The following is a 15,837-nucleotide window of genomic DNA, read 5'->3' as shown; positions in this document are numbered from 1 at the left end:
TCTCCACTCTTGCTGTCATCCTCTTGCTCACGTCCGGAACTTCCTCCTCCTCTTCCTCCCCCTTCTCAGCAGGCAGAACATTAATCTCCCCATCTTCAAGGTCCCACTAAAACCCCATCTCCAGGAAGTCTTCCCTGTCTCATCTCTCATCTCCCCATCCTATCTGCCCTCCCCACAGCGGCACTTATACATGCGAATCCTTCCGCCCTAAGAGCTTAGTATTCCCTCCCCTTATTCTTAATAATAATCATTATAATTGTGGTATTTGTAAAGCCCTTACTGTGTGCCAGGCACAGTATTCCCTCCCCTTATTCTTAATAATAATCATTATAATCGTGGTATTTGTTAAGCCCTTACTGTGTGCCAGGCACTTTACTAAGCCCTTGGGTGGACACAGACAAATCAGTTTGGACACAGTCCCCGTCCCACGCGGGGCTCACGGTCTCGATCCCCATTTTACAGATGAGGGAACTGAGGCACAGAGCAATGAAGTGATTTGCCCAAGGTCACACGGCACACAGGTGGCGGAGCCAGGAGTATTTACGTCTGCATCTTCATTCCCAGCTGCTTCCCCGTATCTGTAATTTATTTTCAGTCCTTATTAGATTGTGAGTTCCTTGAGGGCAGGGAGCAGGTCTAGTAACTCTACAGTGCTTTCCCAAATACTTGAGACCGTGCTCGCACAATGCTTAGAACAGTGCCTGGCACATAGTAAGCGCTGAACAAATGCCACTTAAAAAAGTGCTCAGGAGGAGCCCATTGATTGATTTCATATACACAGCTACCGGCTCTTTCTTTTAATTTCCAGGTTCCATTAGTAGTTCCGAGAAACCAGTAGAGTCCACAGGACGTTCAGGTGGGCATCCTGGTTCGAATCCCGGATCGGCCACTTGTCAGCTGTGTGACTGTGGGCGAGTCACTTCACTTCTCTGGGCCTCAGTTCCCTCATCTGTAAAATGGGGATTAAGACTGTGAGCCCCACGTGGGACAACCCGATTCCCCTGTGTCTACCCCAGCGCTTAGAACAGTGCTTCTGCACATAGTAAGCGCTTAACAAATACCGACATTATTATTATCCCATCGTCAGGATACTCGCGGAACCAAAATCCCAAACCATGGGATCACTTTAGGCAGTTCTCACATCAAGCTGGCACAGAAGTATCGAAATCCAGCTGATCTGGCAGTAGATCTACTTAACTCGCGCTTCCAAGCTACGCGGCGGCGTATCCACGCTTTCGGAAGCAGCGTGGTAAAGCGGATAGAGCACAGGCTTGGGATGAGGACCTGGGTTCTAATTCCGGCTCCCCCACCTGCCTGCTGTGGGACCCTGGGCAAATTTGCTTAACTTCTCTGTGCCTCAGTTACTTTGTCTGTAAAATGACGATCAAGGCTGTGAGTCCCACGTGGGACACGGGCTGTGTCCAACCTGATTAGTTGGTATCTATCCCAGGGCTTAACCCAGAGCACGTGCTTAACGATACCATTGGTAAAAATGGATGCATCCCCTTCCCCAACGTTTTTTGAGTTAATTTCCTAAACTGCCTTATCTCATCTATCCTCCTTCTAAGGCCAGAGGGTTAATAATAATGATAATAATAATGTTGGTATTTGTTAAGCGCTTACTACGTGGAGAGCACTGTTCTAAGCGCTGGGGGAGATACAGGGGAATGAGGTTGTCCCACGTGAGGCCCACAGTCTTTATCCCCATTTGACAGATGAGGGAACTGAGGCACAGAGAAGTGAAGTGACTTGCCCACAGTCACACAGCTGACAAGGGAGAAGCAGCGTGGCTCAGTGGAAAGAGCATGGGCTTTGGAGTCAGAGGTCATGGGTTCGAATCCCGGCTCGGCCACTTGTCAGCTGTGTGACTGTGGGCAAGTCACTTAACTTCTCGGTGCCTCAGTTACCTCATCTGTAAAATGGGGATTAAGACCGTGAGCCCCACGTGGGACAACCCGATTCCCATATCTACCCCAGCGCTTAGAACAGTGCTCGGCACATAGTAAGCGCTTAACAAATACCAACATTATTATTATTAAGGGCCAGATTCGGAATTCGAACCCATGACCTCTGACTCCCAAGCCCGGGCTCTTTCCACTGAGCCACGCTGCTTCTCTATTCTTCTCTGTATAAAAAGTTAGACGTTACACGTTGGTGAGGGGGGAGATGTGGTGATGAATTCTCTTGCTATTATATTACAGTCCTGCTGGACGTTACTCCAAATTAAATAACTCGATCCACGGGAGAGCTCTCGAACGGTGGTTACTAATCCTTGGGGAAAAGTGGAAAACACCAAATCCGCTTTGGTCGATACGACGACTGACATAAAATGGAAACTCGTCAGGGGAGAACATAGGCAAGGAGCGATTTATAAGCAACGACACTGCTAGATACACTCATCCGTAGACAATACACTGGGGAGTCGGAGGTCATGGGTTCGAATCCCTGTTCTGCCACTTGTCAGCTGTGTGACCGTGGGCAAGTCACGTAACTTCTCTGTGCCTCAGTTCCCTCACCTGTAAAACGGGGATGAAGACTGTGAGCCTCACGTGGGACAACCCGATTACCCTGTATCTACCCCAGCGCTTAGAACGGTGCTCTGCACATAGTAAGCGCTTAACAAATACCAACATTATTATTACTGTATTCCTTTATAGCGCTCTACTGCATGTGCTTCCTTTCATAAATTCAACCCATTATAGTTTCTGTGTCTTGCTCTCTCTCCCCGTCATATGCACAGTGGATAAAGCACAAGGCTGGAAGTCAAGGGATCTGCTCTATAATTCCCTTAACTTCTCTGTGCCTCAGTCTCCTCACCTGCAAAATGGGGGATCATCTACCCATTCTCCCTCCCCCTTAGACTGTGAGCCCAGTGTGGGACAGGGGAATCAGTCATTCATTCAATCGTATTTATTGAGCGCTTACTGGGTGCAGCGCCCTGTACTAAGCGCTTGGAACGGACAGTTCGGCAACAGATAGAGACCATCCCGGCCCAACAACGGGCTCACAGTCTAAATGGGGGAGACAGGCGACAGAACAAAACAGCATTTAGCCCAGTGCCTGACCCACCCGATCATATTTATTGAGCCCTCACTGGGTGCAGAACACTGTGCTAAGCGCTTGGAATGGACAGTTCGGCAAGAGTTAGAGACAATCCCGGCCCAACAACGGGCTCAAAGTCTAAACGGGGGAGGCGGACAACAAAACAGAATGAAACGAAAGAGCATTTAGCACAGCGCCCGATCCACCCAATCGTATTTATTGAGCCCTTACTGGGTGCAGAACACTGTACTGAGCACTTGGGAGAGTACGGTATAACAAGAGTTTGGAGATACGTTCCCTGGAAGGCAGATATTAATATAAATAAATAAGGATACGCAGAGATGCAGCGTGGCTCAGTGGAAAGAGCCCGGGCTTGGGAGTCAGAGGTCATGGGTTCGAATCCCAGCTCTGCCACCGACAAGCCACTTCACTGTGCCTCAGTGACCTCATCTGTAAAATGGGGATTAAATGGGGATCAGTGGGACAACCTGATGACCCCGTGTCTACCCCAGCGTTTAGAACGGTGCTCTGCACATAGTAAGCGCTTAACAAATACCAACGTTATTATTATTAAGTACCGTGGGGCTGTGGGAGGGATGAATAAAGGGTGCCTATCTGGAGAGTTTCCAGGACCCTACCAGCCTCGACTACGGGAGGGAGAGCCAAGCAGAGGCCTGTCGGTTCCATTCCGAGCTCGGGCGGTGAGCTAGCGAGTGGAAGGGAATCAGTATCTGAACACTTATTAATAAGAACGGTGGCATCTGTGAAGCGCTTACGACGTGCAAAGCACCGTTCTAAGCGCTGCGGGGGATACAAGGCGATCAGGTTGTCCCACGTGGGGCTCACAGTTTTTACCCCCCATTTTACGGATGAGGTCACTGAGGCCCAGAGAAGCTAAGTGACCGGCCCAAAGTCACACAGCTGGCAAGCGGCGGGGATTCGAACCCGTGACCTCTGACTCCCAAGCCCGGGCTCTTTCCACTGAGCCACGTGCAGAGCCCTGTAGGAGTGCTTAGGAGAGTCCAGTACAAAAGAGTTATTCATTCGGTTGTATTTACTGAACGCTTACTGTGCGCAAAGCACCGGACTACGGGAGGTGAAGCGCCTACCGGGCGGAGAAGCGTCGTGGCTGAGCGGAAAGAGCCCGGGCTTGGGAGTCGGAGGTCGTGGGTTCTAATCCCGCCCCCGCCACTTGTCAGCTGCGTGACTCTGGGCAAGTCGCTTCGCTTCTCTGTGCTCAGTCCCCTCATCTGTAAAATGGGGATCGAGTCTGTGAGCCCCAAGTGGGACAACCTGACGTCCTTGTATCTCCCCCAGCGCTTAGAACAGTGCTTGGCACCTAGGAAGCACTTAACAAATACCATCATCATCATTATTATCATTACTAAGTGCTTGGGAGGAAACGGCACAACAATGAACAGACACATTCCCCGTCCACAACGATCTAAAGGTCCAGAGGGGGAAAATGATAACGACCGTGGTGGCGGACGCTAATGGTAATAATAATTATAGTATCCGTTGAGCGCTTATTACGGGCCAGGCACCGTACGAGGCGCCGGGGAGGATACGGGGAAATCGGGTTGGACCTCGGTTCCCGCCCCACGAAGGGGTCACGGTCTCAACCCCCATTTTCCAGATGAGGAAACCGAGGCCCAGAGAAGCGACTCGCCGAAGATCCCGCAGCAGACAAGCGGCGGAACCGGAATTAGAACCCACGACCGTCCGACTCCCAGGCCCGCGCTCCAGCGGCTACGCCATGCTGCTCCTCACTGACAAAGGCCACAATCATCACCGATCTTTACAGGCAGAGAGACCGTGTCTGCTATTGTACTGTACTCTTCCGAGTGCTTAGCGCAGTGCTCCGCACACTGTGCGCGCTCAATGACGACGACTGACTGAATGAAGAGTACAGACAGAGAAGCGGCGTGGCTCAGGGGAAAGAGCCCGGGCTCGGGAGTCAGAGGTCATGGGTTCGACTCCCGGCTCTGCCACTTGGCGGCTGGGTGACTGTGGGCGAGTCACTTCACCTCTCTGGGCCTCAGTGACCTCATCCGTCAAATGGGGATTAACTGGGAGCCTCCCGTGGGACCACCTGATGACCCTGTATCTATCCCAGGGCTTAGCACAGTGCTCTGCACATAGTAAGCGCTTAACAAATACCAACATTATCATTATTAAAATGGGGATTAACCGTAAGCCTCACGTGGGACAACCTGATGACCCTGTATCTCGCCCCACGCTTAGCACAGTGCTCTGCACAGAGTAAGCGCTTAACAAATACCAACATTATTATTCTAGGCCAGATTCATGATTATTGATACACACACACACGTACACACACACGTACACACCTGTCTTTGGAAAGATTAAGTGGCAAAGGTTTAGCATCTGAAAAATGAAGAGTCTGAGGAAATGGCTTGATCCCGGGGTGGGGCGAGGAGAGGCTGCTGGCTGCTCTGCTGCCCAGGGGGTGGGGGTGGTCAGGGGCTCCTGGGGGGCCCCTCCTCCTCCTCCTGACGATGATGATGATGATGATGACGATGCGAGGACGGGGAGGAAGGAGGGGAAGCAGGAGGAGAAGCAGGGGGAAGAGGAAGAGGAGGAAAAGGAGGAGGAGGGGGAGGAGGAAGAAGGAGGAAGAAAGAGGAGCAGAGGGAACAGGAGGAGGGGGAAGAGGAGGAAAAGGTGGAGGAAGAGGAAGAGAGCAAGAGAGGAAAAGGAGGAGGAAGAGGGGGAGAGGGAAGAGGAGGAGGAGGGGGAGGAGGAGGAACGAGGAGGAAGAAAGAGGAGCAGAGGGAAAAGGAGGAGGGGGAAGAGGAGAGGAAGAGGAGGAAACGGTGGAGGAAGAGGAGGCGAGCAAGAAGAAGAAAAGGAGGACGGAGAGGAGAGGGAAGAGGAGGAAAAGGAGGAGGAAGAGGAGCAGAGGGAAAAGGAGGGGGGGGGGAAGGAAAGAGGAGGAAGAAAGAGGGGCAGGGGGAAAAGGAGGTGGGGGAAGAGGGAGAGGAAGAGGAGGAAAAGGAGGAGGAAGAGGAGGAGAGGGAAGAGGAGAAAAGGAGGAGGAAGAGGGGGAGAGGGAAAAGGAAGAGGAGGGGGAGGAGGGGAGGAGGAAGAGGAGGAGGAAAAGGAGGAGGAAGAGGAAGAGAGGGAAGAGGAGGAAAGGAGGAAGAGGAGGAGAGGGAAAAGGAGGAGGGGGAGGAGGAGAGGAAGAGGAGGAAAAGGTGGAGGAAGAGGAGGAGAGGGCAGAGGAGGTGAGGAAGAGGAGGAAAAAGGAGAGGGAAGAGGAGGAGGGGAGGAGGAAAAGGAGAGGAAAGAGGAAGAGAGCCAGAAGAGGACAAGGAGGAGGAAGGGGAGGAGAGGGAGCTGGAGCGGGAGGAGGGGGCGGGGAGAGGAGGAGGAGGAGGAGGAGGGGAAGAGGAGGAAAAGGGGGAGGAAGAGAGGGAGAGGGAAGATGGGGGGAGGAGGAGGAAGGAGGAAGAAAGAGCAGAGGGAAAAGGAGGGGGAGGAAGAGGAGGAGGGAAAGGAAGAGAGGGAGGAGGAGGAGGAGCAAGGGGAGGGAGGAGAGGAAGGAGGAGCAGGAGAAGGGGGAAAGGGGGAGGAGGAGGAAGAGGAGGAGGAGGCTGCGTTAGGCGGGGAGATAGATGGGGGGCGTAGGTCCGGAGGAGCCACACACACACACACACACACACACACCCGCCCGACAGAGGAGGGCGGCGGGGGGAGGGGCTGGGGGGGGAGGGGGGGAGGGTTCCGGGTGCCGCGCCCCCCTCCTCCCCCCCCGGGTTCCCTCCCCCCCCCGGCGTTAGGGTTTTACCTGCAGCGCCGTGCGCGGCCCCGGGCTGGGCTCCGGGCGGGGAGGTGGCCGCGCCCCGACCCCCGGCCCCCGGCGCCCACATCGGCCCAACGAGGGAGGAAGGGAACCCAGGGCGGAGGCAGGGACGGAGGCAGGCAGGCAGGGAGCGAGCGCGGCCCCGCCGACACCCACTCGCCCCGCCCTCCGCCAATCGCGGCCCCTCCGGCGCCCGCCCCGTGGCCAATCCGAGGGCCCGCCTCCGGCCCCGCAAACCCTCCGCCAATCGCATCCCTTCCAGTGCCCGCCCGGTGGCCAATCCGAGCGCCCGCCTCCGGCCCCGCCCCTCCCCGTCGCCCCCCCTCCGGCGCCCGCCCGCCGACCAATCCGAGGGCCCGACTCCGTCCTCGCCCCGCCCTCCGCCAATCGCATCCCCTCCGGCTCCCGCCCCGTGGCCAATCCGAGGGCCCGCCTCCGGCCCCGCCCCTCCCCGTCGCCCCCCCTCCGGCGCCCGCCCGCCGACCAATCCGAGGGCCCGACTCCGTCCCGGCCCCGCCCTCCGCCAATCGCATCCCCTCCGGCTCCCGCCCCGTGGCCAATCGGAGAGCCCGCCTCCGGCCCCGCCCTCCCCATCACATAATGATGGTAATAATAGTAATAGTGCTATCCGTTAAGCGCTTACTGTGTGCCGAGCACTGTGCTAAGCACCGGGGAACATACAAATGATAATAATAATAACGTTGGTATTTGTTAAGCGTTCACTATGCGCCGAGCACCGTTCTAAGCGCTGGGGGAGACACAGGGGAATCGGGTTGTCCCACGTGAGGCTCCCGGTCTTCATCCCCATTTTCCAGATGAGGTCACTGAGGCCCAGAGAAGTGAAGTGACTCGCCCACGGTCACACAGCTGACCAGTGGCGGGGCTGGGATTCGAACTCACGACCTCTGACTCCCAAGCCCGGGCTCTTTCCGCTGAGCCACGTGGGGCTCCCGGTCTTCATTCCCATTTTTACAGAGAAGGTGACTGAGGCACAGAGAAGCTGATAATAATGATTATGGTATTTGTTAGTGTGGCTCAGCGGAAAGAGCCCGGGCTTGGGAGTCAGAGGTCACGGGTTCGAATCCCTGCTCGGCCACTTGTCAGCTGGGTGACTTCGGGCAAGTCACTTCACTTCTCGGTGCCTCAGCGACCTCCTCTTGTAAAATGGGGATGAAGACCGGGAGCCCCACCTGGGACAACCCGATTCCCCTGTGTCTACCCCAGCGCTTAGAACGGTGCTCGGCACCTAGTGAGCGCTTAACAAATACCAACGTTGTTATTATTATTTGTTAAACGCTTACTGTGTGCCGAGCACTGCTCAGAGTGCCGGAGAGGCTACGAGGTGATCGGTCGTCCCACATGGGGCTCACGGTCTTCATCCCCATTTTACGGATGAGGGAACTGAGGCACAGAGAAGTGAAGTGACTCGCCCACAGTCACACAGCTGACAAGGGGCAGAGTGGGGATTCGAACCCGTGACCTCTGGCTCCCAAGCCCGGGCTCTTTCCACTGAGCCACGCTGCTTCCCTAGCATATTATGCTTCTCTAGCATAAAGTGGGGATGAAGAGTAGGAGGCCCACGAGGGACATGGACTGACCCCCAACCTGATTAGCTTGTATCTACCGCAGTGCTTAGTTCAGTGCCTGGCGCATACTAAGCGCTTAACAGATGCCGTTAGAAGGGGGGGAAAAAAGCTGTATCACTCTAATTAGAATCTGTAAAAAGCCCACCCGACTCTTCACATTTTGGGGTGGAAATAATAATAATAATAATCTCCAGATCATGCTTGTTTTTGTAATTGCACGGTTACAGTGCCACCACACAGACGGCTGTGGGACCCCGACCTTGTCTGGGCTGGCTTCAGAGCGCAGAGCACTGTACTAAGCACTGAAGAGAGTAACAGTAATAATAATAATGGTGGTATTTGCTAAGCGCTTACTATGCGCAGAGCACCCTTCTAAGCGCTGGGGGAGATACAGCGGAATCAGGTTGTCCCACGTGAGGCTCACAGTCTCCATCCCCGTTTTACAGAGGAGGTAACTGAGGCCCAGAGAAGTGAGGTGACCTGCCCACGGTCACACAGCTGACGGGTGGCGGGGCCGGGATTCGAGTCCAACACTTCAGAGTGTGCCCACACGGAGCTTACAGTTGTAATCTCCCAAGCGTTCAGCACAGTGCTCCACACGCCGTACGCACTCCAACCAGCTCACTGGTTGCTCCCTTCCTTCTCCTGCACCTCCCCCAGCCTTTTCTAGAAACTCCATATCTCTCCGTCAGACGGGTCCGTGTAGAAGCGACGTGGCTCAGTGGAAAGAGCCCGGGCTGGGGAGCCAGAGGTCATGGGTTCGAATCCCGGCTCCGCCGCTCGTCCGCCGTGTGACCGTGGGCGAGTCACTTCACTTCTCTGGGCCTCAGTGACCTCATCTGTAAAATGGGGGTGAAGACCGTGAGCCTCAAGTGGGACAACCCGATGACCCTGTATCTCCCCCGGCGCTTGGAACGGTGCTCTGCACATAGTAAGCGCTTAGCAAATACCAACATTATTATTATTATCATTCAGATGTTTTCCTAGGAATGGCGGTCGCTTCTCTCATCCAGGCTGGCCTCAAGTGGCACACAAGGGGAAAAGCAGGAGAAGGGCATCGGGTATCACCCTTGGCTCCAAAGCTGTCCATCCCCTTGCCCCTTCTTACTTCACCTCCCTTCTCCCCGTCTCCATCCCAGCCCTCACACTCCGCTCCTCTGCCGCTCACCTCCTCGCGGTGCCTCGGTTCTCGCCCGTCCCACCGTCGACCCCTGGCCCACGTCCTACCACTGGCCTGGAACGCCCTCCCTCCTCGCATCCGCCCAACAATCACACTTTCCCCCTTCAAGGCCCTACTGAAGGCTCACCTCCTCCAAGAGGCCTTCCCTGACTAAGCCCCCCTTTTCCTCAGCTCCCCCCTGCATCGTCACTCACTCATTCATTCATTCATTCATTCAATAGTATTTATTGAGCGCTTACTATGTGCAGATTACTGTACTAAGCGCTCGGAATGTACAATTTGGCAACAGATAGAGACCGTCCCTGCATTGCCACTCATTCATTCATTCATTCAATAGCATTTATTGAGCGCCTACTATGTGCAGAGCACTGTACTAAGTGCTTGGAATGTACAAGTCAGCAACAGATAGAGACCATCCCTGCATGGCCACTCATTCATTCATTCATTCATTCATTCAGTAGTATTTATTGAGCGCTTACTATGTGCAGGTTACTGTACTAAGCACTTGGAATGTACAATTTGGCAACAGATAGAGACCATCCCTGCATGGCCACTCATTCATTCATTCATTCATTCAATAGTATTTATTGAGCGTTTACTATGTGCAGACCACTGTACTAAGCGCTTGGAATGTACAAGTCAGCAACAGATAGAGACCATCCCTGCATGGCCACTCATTCATTCATTTAATAGTATTTATTGAGCGCTTACTATGTGCAGAGCACTGTACTAAGCCCTTGGAATATACAATTCGACAACAGAGACCATCCCTGCATTGCCACTCATTCATTCATTCATTCATTCATTCAATAGTATTTATTGAGTATTTACTATGTGCAGAGCACTGTACTAAGCGTTTGGAATGAACAAGTCGGCAACAGATAGAGACCATCCCTGCATTGCCACTCATGCATTCAATCATTCATTCATTCATTCATTCATTCAATAGTATTTATTGAGCCCTTACTATGTGCAGAGCACTGTACTAAGCCCTTGGGATATACAATTAGGCAACACATAGAGACCATCCCTGCCCAATGACGGGCTCACGGTCTAACCGGGGGAGACAGACGGCAGAGCAAAACAGAACGAAACAAACACAAGACGACATTTACACAATAAATAGAATCAAGGGGATGTAAACCTCATTAACAAAATAAATAGGGTAATAAATAATATATACAAATGAGCACAGTGCTGAGGGGACGGGAACGGGGAGGAGCAGAGGGAAAGGGGGTTCCGCTGAGGGGAGGCGAAGGGGGAGGAGCAGAGGGCGGAGGGGGAGCAGAGGGAAAAAGGGGGGCCTCGGTCTGGGAAGGCCTCATGGAGGAGGTCAGCTGTCAGTAGGGCTCTGAAGAGGGGAAGAGAGTGAGTTTGGCGGAGGTGAGGAGGGAGGGCGTTCCAGGACCGCGGGAGGACGTGGCCGGGGGGTCGACGGCGGGATAGGCGAGACCGAGGGACGGTGAGGAGGTGGGCGGCCGAGGAGCGGAGCGTGCGGGGTGGGCGGTAGAAAGAGAGAAGGGAGGAGAGGTAGGAGGGGGCGAGGGGATGGAGAGCTTTGAAGCCAAACGACTGGCTCCCTTTCCTCTACCATCCCTCCCCACCCTCTAGCACTTGTGCATATATGTTCCTATCTATAATTCTATTTATATTGATGGCTGCTGACTTGTTTTGATGTCCATCTGCCCCCTTCTAGACTGTAAGCCCGGTGTAGGCAGGGATTGTCTCTATTGCTGCATTGTACTTTCCAGGCGCTTAGTACAGTGCTCTGCACACAATAAGCGCTCAATAAATACGATATAATGAAAGAAATCCCAATTAGGGCCTATGGTTCTGTTCTTTAGAGAGTAGGCTAAAGCGGGAAGGAGACTAGACCAGGCCAGGACTATGGAGGTTATCCACTGATGCATCAGTGCTATTTATTAAGAGTTTACTGGGTGCAGAGCACTGTACAAAGTCCTGGGGAGGATACAACACAACAGAGTGTGTCCACGAGGAGCTTAGAGTTGTACTCTCCCATGCGCTTAGAACAGTGCTCTGCACATAGGAAGCACTCAATAAATACCATCGATTGATTGATCGATAGAGGGGGAGAAGACATTCAAATATACTACAGATGTAAGGGCTGTGGGCTGAGGAAGGGGTGGATAACAAGTGCAGCATGGCCTACAGAGCCCAGGTCTGGGAGTCAAAAGGACTCTAATCCCCGCTCTGCCACTTGTCTGCCGGGTGACTTTGGGCAAGTCACTTAATTTCTCTGTGCCTTAGTTACCTCATCTGTCAAATGGGAATAATGATCGTTAGCCCTGTGTGGGACAGGGACTGTGTCCATCTGGATTAATTTGCATCTGCCCCAGAGCTTAGTACAGTGACTGGCGCATAGTAAGTGCTTAACAAATACCGCAGTGAGAAAATATCCTAAAAAGGTCGCTTCGCGTCTCTGTGCCTCAGTTACCTCATTTGTAAAATGGGGATAAACATTGTTAGCCCTTCGTGGGACGGGGACTGTGTCCATCCTGATTAACTTGTATCTACCCCAGTGCTCAGTACAGTGCCTGGCACAGAGTTAGTGCTTAACAAATTCCACTAAAAAAACCCAAAAAACCAGAAAATGACCCACTACAGATGGACTTTTATACTTATGTACTAAGAACTGAAAAGTTCAAATCCTTTCTTGATTACTGATCTCAAAGAGTCATTTCTTTAACAGTTAAATTTTTGTTATACGGATCTCTATAAAGTTCTCCCCGGACCCCCACCTTCACCCCAAGCTTTACCCACAGATGAAATAGTGACACCCGAAACTCAACTTTTGAGTTCACTCCAAATCAAGCTTTTGGCTAATGGCCAAGCGAGAGAAGAATTTTACCGCCTGAGTTAAGTGTGAATTACAGTTATGGCTGAAAGAGTTTTTTCTTTCTCCCTCCTCGGCCATATCCTCCACTTCCCTCTTTTCCTTTTAAAAACGCATTTGCGGATTGTTATTCTAAAGTCCAGGCAAAAAGTGATCAGCGCTGTGCTGCTCTGCTTTCTTTGGCTATTAGCTGTGCTTGGTGCCTTGGGGAGTTTGGTGGGTGGCGACTCTTGGCGAGGGTTTTGGAGGTGGGGAAATAACTTTTCACATTCAGCCTATAATTAATTACTTTCCTTAGAAGGCTTGTGTTAGAGGAGATTCGGTCAGGCTTCGAGATCAACAATGAAGATGTTGGTGGTCTCCCTGAGAAAAGAGAGCGGTGTGACCCTTCTCCTCGGAAGAATGGCAGATATGATTGGCCCTTTTCTTTTGCCACAGCGTGGAAATGTTACGATCTCACACCCACAGACGTCTTGCATTTTTTTATGGTACTTGTTAAGCACTTACGCTGTGCCAGGCACTGTACTAAGCACTGGGGTAGATACAGGCTAATCAGATTGGACACAGTCCCGGCCCCACCCAGGACTCATCGTCTCAAGACCCATTTTACAGATGAGGTAGCTGTGGCATAGAATCAGTCGATCATATTTATCGAGTGCTTACTGTGCGCAGAGCACTTTATTCATTCAATCGTAATTATTCAGCACTTACTGTGTGCAGATCATTGTATTAAGCTCTTGGGAGAATACAATACAAGAATAAACAGTGACATTCCCTGCCCATGACGAGCTTACGGTCCAGGGCCGGGGGGGGGGAGACAGACATCAATACAAATAAATAAAATTACACTGGCTTGCCCAAGCTCACACAACAGATGGATGGTGGAGACGATATTTGAATCCAGGTCCTTCTGCCTCCCAGGCCTGTGCTCTATCCACTAGGCCACCCTGCGTTGTGTGGGACATATTCAAATTTCAGAGTTCGGTCCCACCATCCTGAGGTGGCCTGCTGGACCCTTCCCATCTGGCAGAGATGGAGGGAAGTGGGCAGGAGCAGCAACTAGGACCTAGGGTTAGACGGCATTTATCTCACCGCCGAACCCCCGCTCACATCCTGCCTCTGGCCTGGAACGCCCTCCCTCCTCAGATAATAATGATGATGGTTTTTGTTAAGCGCTTGCTATGTGCCAAGCACTGTCGTTAGCACTGGGGTAGATATAAGGTAATCAGGTTGTCCCACGTGGGGCTCACAGTCTTAATCCCCATTTTACAGATGAGGTAACTGAGGCACAGAAAAGTGAAGTGACTCACCCAAAGCCACACAGCTGATAAGTGGGGGAGCCGGGATGAGAACCCGCGACCTCTGACCCTCAAGCCCGGGTTCTTTCCCACAGACAATGACTCTCCCCACCCTTCAAAGCCTTATTGAAGGCACATCTTCTCCAAGAGGCCTTCCCTGACTAAGCCTTCCTTTCCTCCTTTCCCACTCCCTTCTCTGTCACCCTGATTTGCTCCCTTTATTCATCCCCCATCCCAGCCCCTTACTACTTACGTACACATCTGTAATTTATTTCTATTCATGTCTGGTTCCTCCTCCAGTCTCTAAGCTTGTTGTAGGCAGGGAATGTGTCTGTTCATTGGACTCTCTCAAGCTCTTCGTACTGTGCTCTGCACAGAGTAGGTGCTCAATAAATACAACTGACTGACTGACTGAAGCATCTCAGTGTGGAGAGAGGATCTAAATCAGGATTATCTTTTGCTTTTTCTGCATCATTCATCCCTCGCCCTTAGGGAAGCTGAGAACCTTTTAGCAAATAGGCAGATTGCCAAATGAAACATATCCCTAATTTATTTCATTCATTTAATAGTATTTATTGAGGGCTTACTATGTGCAGAGCACTGTACTAAGCGCTTGGAATGTACAAATCGGTAACAGATAGAGACGGTCCCTGCCCTTTGACGGGCTTATTTGAATGTCTGTCTCCCCATCTAGACTGTAAGCTCCTAATGGGCAGGGAACATGTCTACCGACTCTCTTGAAATGTACTTTCCCAAGAGCTTAGTACAATGCTCCGCACATAGTAAACTCTTAATGAATACCATCGATTGATTGATTAGCTGTTATATTTCGCACTCAACCATGAAGTTCGTCTTTTAATCTGTTGAAATGATAATAACAATTTGTAGTAGATACAGTTTTTAACGGCATTTTCGATAAACTTTTCCTACATGTTAAGTACTGGGGTGGCTACAAGACTATGAGACGGGAGAGGTTCTATCCTGCATGGGCTTACAATCTCATCTTCTCCCCATTTTTCAGATGAGGAATGTGAAGCCTGTTCACATTAAGTGCCTTGCTCAAGAAAGTCAGAGCTGGCAGAGCTGGCGGTAGAAACTGAGTCACATGACTCCCAGATCCATGCTCTTTTCGTTAGTTGTCTTTCGTATTCAAAGAAGACTAGAGAAGCAGCGTGACCTAGTGGAAAGAGCAGAGGACTGGGAGTCAGAGGACCTGGGTACTAAAATCTCCCTTCCCCTCCCCTCAGCACTATGCTCATTTGTATATATTTTTATTACCCTATTTATTTCGTTAATGAGGTGTACATCCCCTTGATTCTATTTATCGTGATTAAGTTGTCTTGTTTTTTGTCCGTCCGTCTCCCCAGATTAGACTGTAAGCCCGTTAATGGGCAGGGATTGTCTCTATCTGTTGCCGAATTGTACATTCCAAGCGCTTGGTACAGTGCTCTGCACATTGTAAGCGCTCAGTAAATGCTATTGAATGAACGAATGAATCCTGGCTCTGCCATTTGTCTGCTGTGTCACCTCGGGCAAGCCACTGCACTCTGGGCCTGCTATCCCTCCTCGACTCTGCCGACCTCCTCCTCCACCATACCGCGCCCACTCACCGACTCGGTCACACCCTCGATCTCGTCATCTCCTACCGCTGCACTATCTCCTCCCTCACCGACTCTGAAATCCCTCTCTCTGACCATAACCTTCTCACCTGCCTCATCTCTCACACTCCCTCCCCCTGCAAATCTTCGCTACTGCCCCACAGAGACCTCCGCTCTCTCGATCCCATCCGTCTTTCCAATAGCATCTCGCCTCACCTTGCCGCCCTGTCCTCTCTTCCCACTCTCGACGATCAGGTCTCCGCTCTCAACTCCACCCTCTCTACTCATCTCGACTCTCTCGCCCCCCTTTCCCTCCGCCGCTCTCGCGCCACTAACCCACAGCCCTGGATCACCTCCTCCGTCCGCCGCCTACGCTCCTATGCTCGAGCTGCCGAGCGCTGCTGGCGAAAGTCCAAGCACCAAGCCGACCTCACACACTTCAAATTTATCCTT

General features: G+C 52.2%; 1 protein-coding gene across 2 annotated transcripts in view; it reads right to left on the bottom strand.

The window, feature by feature from the left end:
* ASB1 (ankyrin repeat and SOCS box containing 1) overlaps nt 1–6,984 on the bottom strand; it is a 40,295-nt gene extending 33,311 nt beyond the window's left edge. Inside the window, exon 1 of one of the 2 annotated variants that reach the window (XM_029069773.1) lies at nt 6,854–6,984. In XM_029069773.1, coding sequence (XP_028925606.1) covers nt 6,854–6,935 — 82 coding nt within the window. In that variant the 5' untranslated portion in view covers nt 6,936–6,984. Of the gene's footprint in view, nt 1–5,393; nt 5,545–6,853 lie in introns of those variants that run through there. The other variant, XM_029069775.2, reaches the window with a different exon arrangement.
* Nucleotides 6,985–15,837: the final 8,853 nt, after the last annotated feature.

The sequence above is a fragment of the Ornithorhynchus anatinus genome, chromosome 7 (assembly GCF_004115215.2).
Source record: "Ornithorhynchus anatinus isolate Pmale09 chromosome 7, mOrnAna1.pri.v4, whole genome shotgun sequence".
In the NCBI taxonomy this organism is placed as follows: Eukaryota; Metazoa; Chordata; class Mammalia; order Monotremata; family Ornithorhynchidae; genus Ornithorhynchus; species Ornithorhynchus anatinus.
Note: the sequence above shows the minus strand (reverse complement) of the source record. Positions and strands in the feature narration are given on the sequence as shown.